Source organism: Hippichthys cyanospilos, chromosome 7, assembly GCF_059441005.1.
Source record: "Hippichthys cyanospilos isolate Australia breed blue-spotted pipefish chromosome 7, RoL_Hcya_1.0, whole genome shotgun sequence".
In the NCBI taxonomy this organism is placed as follows: Eukaryota; Metazoa; Chordata; class Actinopteri; order Syngnathiformes; family Syngnathidae; genus Hippichthys; species Hippichthys cyanospilos.
In genome coordinates this window covers 18,206,021-18,217,604 of record NC_142375.1, presented here as the reverse complement: position 1 = coordinate 18,217,604, position 11,584 = coordinate 18,206,021, and the positions used below count along the sequence as shown (strand labels likewise).

Here is an 11,584-nt window from a genome sequence, read left to right as displayed (position 1 = left end):
TCTCTGGAGTAGAAACTATCTGTTCAACTAGCTGTTACTAAAGACCAAGCAGACAAACTTCCAGATGTATGTATGTAAATAAGAAAGAAACGGCTAACTCTTTTGTAAAAATATGAAAACAAAGAGACATACCTTTGCTTTACCCATTCTTTTGGAAAACTGATGTCAAGTCAAGCATATCATATGATTCAACGGTGCTAAACATTTTATAGTAACAGGGTGGCATGCATGTTGTGGGACACACACACACACACACACACGTTCCATTAATAGCAATTATTTTTTATTTGAAATATTATGTTTATTAAGACTAATGTTCCCACAGTCGCAAAAGACAGCAATGAAACAAATAATACAAAAAAAATTGATGTTTAAATTCTATTTTATCTGTTTCATTTGATATTTAATTTGGTTATTATTATTGATGATATTTTAGGAGTACTTCAGACCTATTTTTTAATTTATTTTTCCCCCAATCAAAAAAATCGTTGTTCTCTCTTATTTTTAGATTTGGTCTCAGGACAAGTAAATTTACTCAGAAACTGCATGTTTTAGTATTTTGTATATGAATTATTTAAAAATTGATAGGTGCATGTAAAATGTCCTCCAATTCTGGAAACACACACATATCAAAACATATCAAATTTTTCATTTCACCATTTATTAAAGAATTAGTTAAAGTAGATTGTGGAATTGAAATAAATACTTTTACAAACACCAACCGAGAGTGACATCATCAGCGCTGTGTCAACAAGACAATTTGTCAAACAGAGTGAAAACTGCCTCCAAAAAAAACTGCTTTCTCAATACATCACAGGATATCGTGTCAAATGACTTATTTGCAACTTAAGTGGGGTACACACATATTGCAAGTTGAAAAAACATTTCACCCTTTTCATCTGTGACGCTCAACCTGAGTAATTATCCTGCGGAATGTGGTGAACTGAGTTACTTCTTCTTCTCGATCTGCTAAAAACCGGACCAGGCCGACAATTTAATGCCAATCCTGTTCCATATTTATGATGATGAGTCGCATTCACAAATTAGGACACTTTTGGTCATAACTGATCCTAACATGAACGTTGTTGGAACGTGGGAGGGAGTCGGATTACCCAGAGGGAACAACATAGTTGCAGGGTTAACAAACAAATGCCACACAAGAAGGCCAAAGGTGAGATATAAACTTGAACCTCAGAACTGTAATTCAGATGTGCAGAAGAAGCAGAGTCCTTGCCGGCTTGCAAGTCATTAGCCACAACAAAAATAGCAGGGAACCACAATGTGATGATCAAAATAAGGTGACAGGTAGCCAATCTTCTAGCTCTTTCTTCTTCTTTTACTAGTTCTACTACTACAGCAGCAGCAGCAGCAGCAGCAGCAGCTAATCATTAAGAACATCTCAACTCCTCTCTGAGGTCATCAGTTCGGCATGAATATTAGTCGTTCCGGTGAGGACAGAGAGCATATGACTATATAAGTCTTTAAGGTGGGAATCTTTGTCTGATTTTGGGGTCTACAATTCTATTCAAAATCAATTTTTGATTGAAAAAGATTTTCAGTTCAAAAAGATTTGATTGATTGAGCGTCATGATCTACTCGAGTCCACTTTGCAAGACAATGACAATGGAGACATTAATGTGTCATTTTTGTACATTTTTTTAAGTGTTTAATTGTAAGAAAGTGAACTTTTCCGCAAAATAGCGTGTGGACCACAACTGCTACCCTAATCTTAATTTTGATTGACATACTAATCAACAGAATGGAAACTGGAAGCCTTGTTGTTTGATTATTAGTTATAGTAAACATAGGTGACTTGCTGGATTTGATTGCACTGATTGTAATGAATTAAAATAAAGTAATTTCACCCCCATCATTCTTAAAAATGTTTGTTTGCTTTTATGGTCCAATAGAAAGTCCACATTCTTTATATATTTTCAGTTATTAATGTTTAAGACGTAGATAAAAAATATTTATCGGTCTGATTTTGAAATTTCCGACTGCACTTGAATGCACCAAGTACTTAGTGGCTAATGCTAACACTGCAGACCTGTGTTGTATCCGATAGTGACTGCGTAGTTGACTGTTTCTTGGCTATGAGATTTGATGGTAATAAACAGTCAAGCTAATCACTTTTCCATCACAGCAGTAATTTCAGCCTCTACGCAACCACCGCTGTAAAACCAACTTCAAAATAAAAGCATAATAGGGCTCTTGCATTGACACCACCTATGCAGTCTCTGGTGTGTTTATTTTGAAGTTTACCATCGCAGCACGCCGTTGGTGTCCGATGTGATGTATGTTGCCTCTTCCGTAGTCCGTGTCCAATGTAGGTTAATTAGACCTTTATTTATTTATTTATAAAGTCAATTTTGGAACATTTGAAATCGATTAATAGGAAATGAGAATTTTGATTCTGATGCAAACAGACTTTTTTTTTTTTTTGGGCCATATCTCTTTTGTACAGACTGGTAGGCAAATTTGAAATTGCGAAACTGTGAAAATACCACAACAAAAAATTGCTATGTGTAAACCCCACTTAAAATGTTAGGTCCTTTTGCAATTTATAAGTCAGTTTTCAAAGTGCCTTGCAAAGTGTTTCTTCTTGCGGCTTGTCGGGAGGGTCTCAAAATATCCAAGTCGGAATAAGCAAGCTTATCCCTCGTGAGGGAGGGAGATCCAGGGCAGCATCAGGGCTCTAATTTAGCTCCCACGTCTGAACAAGGGCACCCTGGGCCACACGCATTACAACCAGGGGGGCCTTTTCTCACTTGGAGCCAAAAAAAACAACAAAAATGTAAAACCTGGCTCGTCGTCTTGTCCCGAATAAAACCTCAGAAAAAAATCACTGCTTGTCTATGAATTTGTGCATGTCTCCCAGCATCCAGCGCTGCGGCGGGAGGGCCACGTCGTTAAGGTGGCCGCAGGCCTCCTCGCTGCATTTGCACGACTGGATGAACATGGCAGACCTCCGCAGGCGCTGGCCGTCCGGGCAGACCAGGTCGATGGGCAGGGTGCGGGTGCGGCGCGGCGAACAGCAGCGTCCGTCAGAGCACAGGCCGCAGAAGTTGGGTCGGTAGAGACGCACGCTTACGCAATCGCCCAAGGTGATGTGAACGGGCGATGGGGACTTTTGCATGGCAGAGCATTTCTTGCCCCTCTGCGATACAGACAGACAACACAAAATGCATGTTTCATTGAAATCGGGATAGCATTGAACATGATGGACAATGTGTAAGATTTAGAGCGTTTTTCATTACGGGCATTACGGCTGCATTTACCAATGTCCGTTGCTATAACAGACATGGCAGCGTCTGGAAGAGTGCCATCCCTCATGTAATATAATTTCATGATAAATAGCTCTACTATTATATTTAAAACATACTGTTGGTCGTGAAAAACACATTTATCTGCAAGTTTTTGAAATTTATAATCATATAATTTATTCCTTTTTAATTGAAAAACAGTCTAAATCTTATACATTGTCCCTTTAAGAGTTTAATGTGTTCCCAAGTCCAAGCTCATAACTCAAAACTCAAATATTTGTTATTCTTTTCTGAAAAAAATAAAATGACAAACTGATCCAGGCACCTCCCAAAAAAAAAACTTCTTCTAACAAGTAAAGAGAAATATTGCACATTCTGTGACAAAGAAAATGTAACAAATTATTCATGTCTGTGCTCATCTTCAATGATATTCAATTCGATTTTAGGTTTTAACTTATACGTCACCATTTATATATAAATACATTTTTCATCATTTAAAATAAGCCTCAAGACTGTTTCATGATACCTTTTTTGAGGAGATTTAAAAGAAAATGGGATATTAATGTGGATTCAATATTTTTTTTGAAGACCAAAATAATATAAAAAATAAAATATTAATGTCGTTGTTATATTTTAAACTCCCATCATGTACTTTATTTACAGTAAAATGTTTATTCAAGTTTTTTCCACCGTTCAAAACACCCCACATGCTGTATGTAGCATTAATTTGTTTTCATGTGTTTTTTATCTTATTTTTTTTTTTTTTAGGATAAACCTGGTATCAATATTGACCAATGAATGAATTAATCATTTTCATCACACAAATATTTAAGTGTACTAGTTTTGTCATAATCATACAATTCTATTCCCTCATTAGAACAGTGTAAAAATAAGAAAAATTGGCTTAGTGGTATAACAAAGGGCAAAGATAATTTTTTTGCTAAAAACAGGAAAGATGATGAAGTCTTTTTTTTTTTTATAACAGCAAATCGGCCTCCCAAAGTGCTATAAACAGGTACAATTGTTCCATCATTGTCCTTGGCACCAGAGTCTTAAAGCTAAGCAAGCATGACAAAGGAGCTTCTGGTGTGTGTCCAACACTGAGAATGAATATAGAGCCACCACACGGAGCTTAGTTATGGACAGTTGCTTGGCAGGAATGCCCTGGCTGTCTGGAGACTGCCTATATACATCCTAAAATTAACTCAAACGGTAGCGCCAGAGGAAATAAGATGAGTGCAGAACTATAGTATAAAGCGTGTGCATAAAGCCACAATAAGACTTTCGTGTTGAATGTTTATAAAATGATAACCACAGAAAAGTACAAATGGAAATTCTTGTGTAAGTGAGAAGCAAAGTGGGTCTTTTCATCTTGGTTAGTTTTAATTCATTTTGAGAGTGTTTGTTATTTTTTTATTAATTCATTTTTTCATTTTTGTAGCATGGAGCTGCCAATGTGGAGTAAAATTTGGTTGCCTGTTAAACTTATTTCAAAGTACTTACAATTACATTCAGAGGTACTTGCAAATACTTTTGAATGGTGTCTAATGACCAATGCACTTTTAGGCTAAATGTTAAAAACAGCATGTTTCCCATAATGTCATGGAATATTGATGCACATGCACAAAAACAAAACAAAAAACATTTGTTGTTTTTAACAAGTGAATTAAATTTGATCATTTTGTATATTTTTAGTTTTACGGTTCTATTATTATGTTCATCAGCCATTTTTTCCCAGAATGCCATTGGTATGCACATGTGCAAGTCAAAGCCTGTGATATATTGCACATGTAAAAATAAATGTAATTTAAATTAAGAACTTTTATGGTTTTATTATTATGTTTGTCTGGCTTTTTTATTCCCATAATGCCATGGGTATGCACGTGTGCAAGTTGAACCCTGTGGCATTATGCAAAAGTAAAAAATTGACTAAAATATTGACTTAAATTAAACCAATTTTCGAAAATATAATAAGTAAACATTGTTTATTCATATTTTATGATTTTATTATTGTGTTAATTCAGCATTTTCCTTCATAATTCAGTAGGTAAGCATACGCCAAAGTCAATACCTGTGGCCTGGTAAAAAAAAGAAACATTTTTTAGCATTTAGCTTACAAGTATTAAAACGAGTTTGCAGTCAAAAATGTAGCTTACAAGTATTAAAACGAGTTTGCAGTCAAAAATGTTGACTCCACATTGGCAGCTTTTTTTTTTTTAATTTACTATTCTAAGAATCGCTCTATTTCTTTTGTTAAATTGAAGATGCTTTTAAAATTTAAGTGTCAGCTATTTGATTACAGTAGTATTTTAGCATAACCCGGTCTTGACTTCGGCGGTTCCCAGATGCATTCATTTATCTATTTTTATGCAATGGAAACAGGCTCATTGCTCGAAGTGTGTTTCCGCACATGAAGTCCGACAGTTATATAACTTTCTGCTGTCAAGTGTTATCATAAGGCGTAGAGGTTAATTTTACTGAGAGATAAGCTACAATAAGCACTTTTTCGCTGTGTACACACGCACACAAATATATATATATATATATATATATATATATATATATATATATATATACACAGACACACTGTATATGTTACACTGTATATACAGTATGTTTCCTCAAGGTTACCTTGCTCGGAAAAGGCTGTATGGCGCTGCATGGTCGCACAGTACACAGCCTGGTCTCTCTCTGCAACTTGCACTCATGATTCTTGTTGGAGAGGCGGGAGGAGATGCCCGTTCCACAGCTGCGCGAGCACTGGGACCAATCGGTGGTGAGGATTGGGCATTTCTTCTGGTGACCCCATACTGAAAACAATCACAGAAAAACGTGTTCAATGGTGCATTGAGGTAAGAATGATCAGTTGGTGGTGGTAATGAGCCATTAAACTGGTTTGCCAATCCAACCCCGCAGGGGATGAAGGACGCATTCAAGTTTTCACGCACATATTTTCTTTCTTGTCAGGTTTGGAAACAATGGAAGGTATACGAATATTCTGTTCTATTATTCTCTTCTAATAGTCTTCTATTTTATATTCTGTGGTTATCATCACACTTGTATTCTTTGCCATGAATCGCACTTTGTTTTTAGTGTGACAAATTGTCCAAAAATACCCCCAACCTTTCAAAATCTTTGCTAAAATGATAAAACAAAATATTAACACTTCCAGCAATAAGGTAAAATAGTAAAATAAATGGAAGTTTTGGGGTGTTTTCCTGTTCAAAGATGCTGTCTGACTAAATAATAAATTATTATAAAAAGCAGAATTTATATTGAGTCACTAGATTGAAAACATCGTCTTCATAAAAAGCACACAACTGGGCTGTGTATTAAGAAACTTGATTGTGATTGGCCAATTCTCAACAGAGGCACATCCTCACTTATCAGAGGGTGTGGACACCTGTGCAAAATCTTTGTCTCAGTTGTTTATTTTTATTTACTCACTGCACAATATTTATTTTCCTCCTCAATAATGTTCTTCAGGTTAGACAGAACAACCATGACCTCCAAATTGTACCACATTTTGCAGCATAAAAATACAAATCTGTCCAGAAACTGCAGAAAACTAAAAAAATTAAATGATTCTCTTTTTCGAAAAGCCATTTTCAGCGGTCAAGGAGGTGCCATTATCTCACCAGGCAGATGATGGTAGCCACGTTCAGCCTCCCAGCCACTCGTCTTAAGAGGTGCAATCTCATTAGTCACTGGCAGATCGTTTTCATGAGGCTGGGGGGCGGGTCGGCGCTGTGGCTTGGGTTGCCATTGTTTCGTAAAGGTTACCTAGGAATAAAGCAGGAGAACATGATGAAACCAACGTCATTTAAAGTATCGAGTAGTTATGGAGATTTCCAATATCAGCCAAAGCTACAAAATACTTGAGAAGAGTGGTTTGCTATAGAAAATACTGCAATGCCTCGTTTTCTTTTTTTCAAGCTCAGCATATCCAAATCAAGTATTAAGTGCAATTTTAATACAAACTTAACTTTAATTCCACAGTTAATATCTATTTTTTCGGTCAAAACAAAATCCTAATAACTGTGACACAGGCATGCTTACAACCATGACAATATGTTACCATGACTATTTTTGCCATATTTGTTGTTGGCTGAAAAACAAACCTTTGGGTTGCGTTTATTTGGAAGGCCCCAGGTATCTTTGTGGCAGTCCACCGTGAAGCAGCACTGGCCGGGCACCCTGACCAGCTGAGGGAAAGGGCATGATGGTGAGGCCAGGGGCAGTTTGTGGTCACAAAGAGGTGCGCATCCCACAGCGCCATCCATGCAGGTGCACTGGTGCTTACAGCCCACGCGGAAGCCCTCGCCATTCTGGTAGATTCTACCGCTGTAGTCACATGTGCGTCCTTCTGATTTGGCTGGGAAACAGTAAAGAGAAGGTTCTTTAGGGGATACACTATGTATGGTGGTGGGAATCTTAGACAGCTTGATTCAATTCTGATTTAAGCGTCTACGATTCAATTCAGAAATGACTTCCGACTGATTTCTAATTTTGTCTATAGATGTACAAAAAAATCATTATGATCTACTCCAGTATGCTTTACAGGACAGAATGACAAATGGAGATATTTAAGTCCCATTTATTATTATTTTTTTAATTGCAAGAAAAGTGCCACAAAACACATGCTACAACTGAGACACTATTATTTATTTTGATTAATTTATGTTGCGCGAGGGAGAGGATGCAGACCCAGAAGAAAGGAGGCAAAGTGTGCTCAAAAATAATAATTTAATATAAAGTTGGCCCAAAAACACATGCTGACAGGGAGAATGACGAGGAACTGACAGCAAACAATGACGCAATTTTGTCAACAAGACGTGAAAAGAAACAGAAAAGTAAATACACTCAAAACTGACGAGACAACAAGGAACAACTGGACAAGATGCAATTGGAACAGGGAGCTAATTGGCCAACAAAAGGGAAGCAGGTTAATGCAGACAGGTGGCGCAATCACACTAACAAGACACTGACAAAACCCCCCAAAAAAATCAAAACCCCCAAAAAATCCCAAAACCCCAATACCGACCCAAAAACAACAAAAACCACAGAAAACATAACACATTACACATCTACAACTAGAATGAAAGACAGTGGCTTTTTATTGGATAAGGTACAGTATTGTAAACATGATTGACATGATGGACCATTTATTGTAATTAAGTATAATTGTCCTTATGTGTGATTGGGTATGTGAATTGTTGTTCGTCTCTGTGTGCCCTGCAATTAACTGGCAACCAGTCCAGGGTGTCCCCCGCCTACTGCCTGCAATCCTCGTGAGGAAAAACTTCTATAGAGAATGGATGGATGAATGGATGTTTTCTTGGCGGTCTTTGAATTTATTTTGCATTCAAACAATAGTGGAGCTAAAAGTATATTTTTGATTGTTTTTATAGCTTAGCCTTAAGCAGTCTTGATCACTGCTAATATTTTCCTATATTCCATAACATTGATTGCGTGTACATAAATGCTAAAAAATAAGATTTGAATGACAGTTAATGTGCTATGTACATACTTGTTTGTCCATTTGTTCTAACCTGTTCTTTAGAAAGATGACGCATCGAAAGGAAAACAGATGGGTGAAAATTCAGGATGATTAGGGTACGCTTCAATTTACACAAGTGTTTATTTAAGCTCTGAAATATGACTCCGGGAACACACAACACAATAACTTTCCATGGCAACAACATTTTAGACTGAAAGGTCAGTAGAACTGGGGAGACAGGAAGTGTCAGACTACTTGTCTCCAATGCTAGAAGGACTTGCTATTCATAGTTTGTAGAACAGCTCTGGCATGAAGCTTATTTTTATCTCCATTACTTTTGCTCCCATTAAGCATCTCTGTCATGTTTGTGCTTATGCGGGGCTTACATGATGTCGCGTACGGTAGCTCATGCACATATGTCATTGTCTTTTTGCTTTCACAAAGCTTTTTACCATAGCAACAGAAGAAATTAATCGATTTTATCAGTTTGGTTGACAGTGACCATTACAAAAAAAAGAACATTAAAAGTAGAAATGCACTTTGCTTAACTCTTGTGCAGTGTTTGCTCCAATCATGTTCTTTATATCAAAAGCATTTCACATCAAAGGGATGAAAGAAGACACCAGGGAGCTGAAATTTCACCCAGATGGTGACAACATGTCAAAGTTTAAGTTGGCAAGACCACTTAGTTATGACTCTACTAAGAGTGTGGTAATGTGTGGCAGAAAATTACCCGAAAATGTCCAAATATTACACATGGGATAAAAAGGTGTCCACCTAAGCATAAAAGTTGTTGTTTGGCAGCTAGCAGTGTTCTGTCATTTCCTTGAAATTTTGTCGGGGGTCTGAAACAGTCAAAACAAGAAAAAATAAGCCCCTTACCTCGACACACGCCCCAAGCCTCAGTGACGTCGTTGCCGTAATTGCACTGCAGTCCTTTGTGATGGTCACAAGGCTTCATGGGATTGCAGTCTTGGTTCAGCTGTGCAGCGCAAACCTTGCAACACCCGCACCCATCTGGTACAGTGCTAACTCCCGGAGGGCACACCGGGTGGCCAGCAGGACACTCACATGACGCGGGGCAGCTAGCCATCACCTGAACCAACCACATTTTCAGATAAGGTACAAAAATAGCAAGACCAGTTGAAATGATTTAAACGCAACATTACCTCATTTCTTGTAATCACATTCTATTTCTGATTAGGAATTGATTGCTGAAATGCTAACATGCCATTATTTAGCAAAGTATCATCCTGAGCAGAGAAAGCATTTCGACAAATAGGTACCATTTCGAAAGAGAATTGATGAAATGCTAAGAAGCTGTGTGCTAAAATAAAGCAAAACAGCAACCCAATTATAAAAAGCATCAGGGCACAATTGTGGGTTTTATCATAATCATTAATGAGACTGCTAAACATGCTTACAGTCATATGATAATATAGAGCTAACACATAGCAAAAGATTAATTATAAAACACACCAGGGAAACAGGTGAGGGTTTTGTTATGAATGAAATCTGCTCATATGCTAACATGCAACAAATTATGTGGTAATATATTACAAGATAACAAGAGTAAAGAAATTAAACCCTTTGGTAGAAACTGATAACATGCTAACATTATAAAAGTTGTCACGCTGACATAAAGCAAGCTCAAGAAAGAGTACATAGGCAAAAAGGTAACATTTTACATTTTGCCAATTTAAGGACATGTAAAATATGGACCAGAGGTCTCAAACTTGACGCACATCTGAGTAATGATGTTTCTTGAGCACAACAACTTTTTTGGTGCATTTAATGCATGTTGGGATGCCCCTGTGCTCAACATATACAACATTCCGAAAACCTGTCATCAGCCTGAGTTTTGGTGAGCCATAAGTTGTTGAAAAAATTCCCATGGCAACGTCATAACAAAAAAATGTAGAAACTGCATTAACAAGCAGGAGACCACAACATTTCATCCTGCATGCTGCAAATGGACCTCCGGCCTCTAGTTTGACACCCCTGAAATGGAAAACAACTTCTAACACAATTCACAATCTTTGGCCTACATATATGTGTTTTGGAATGTGCGTAGAGGCAGGATTTGAACCCAGAACCTCGACTGAGTGGCAGATGTGCTAACCACTAGGAACACTCTCTTCCCTCTCTGTATTCCTGTTAGTGTAAATTTCTTGAGCTAAGTACACAAGAACCAGGAAGCATATAACCGACTTCCCGAGAAGTGTAATCAACACAAGAGCCAAGACATAAATGATTTGATATCCCCACTAAAGTATTCTAATGCTATAAACAACACACATTTTCCATTATCCAGCATGTTGCATAGTTTACCTGAAGCCACTTTGACATGTACTTTTCACACATGAGCTTCAGTGAGGAAATAAAATCCTACCTGTGAGATGAAGGCTGTTGTCAGCAAAATAAGACACATTAAACATTCCATGTTGATTAAATAAGGTTGTATTCTGTATATATAATTTCAAGCTTGGCTCTACTGAAGGGTGGCCGGTCCTAAATAGCCCAGTCCCTTTTCGGGTCTTGGTCCAAGTGTTCCCCACGGGACCAACCAGCTAAAACACTTTATACCACCTGACAGTGCCCACCCTCTCCTCAGCGCTAGCCAATAGGTGTGCACGGAGAGAGCCATGCATTTCAAATGGGTGTGGTTTTACCGCAGAGCTAATTTTCTATTGGGAATGAATGGAGCCATTCATTTAAAAAGAAAAGCAGGGTCACTCTGCATGTTTATTTTATGGGTTCAGAATTAAAATGTAACAGGCCCTTTCAAGTCACATTCCTGCCTTTGTGGCCAGCACTCGGC

The 11,584-nt window shown here is 37.6% G+C and overlaps 1 protein-coding gene across 1 annotated transcript; it reads right to left on the bottom strand.

Moving 5' to 3' along the window:
• Window positions 1-439: 439 nt before the first annotated feature.
• Window positions 440-11,286, bottom strand: LOC148421397 (CCN family member 1-like). Its single transcript, XM_088419426.1, has 6 exons — window positions 11,156-11,286; window positions 9,646-9,859; window positions 7,385-7,638; window positions 6,902-7,046; window positions 5,895-6,073; window positions 440-3,157 (listed from the first exon to the last, which is right to left on the bottom strand). The coding sequence occupies exons 1-6, from the start codon at window positions 11,204-11,206 to the stop codon at window positions 2,843-2,845; spliced, it is 1,158 nt and encodes a 385-aa protein (XP_088275552.1). The 5' UTR covers window positions 11,207-11,286; the 3' UTR covers window positions 440-2,842.
• Window positions 11,287-11,584: the final 298 nt, after the last annotated feature.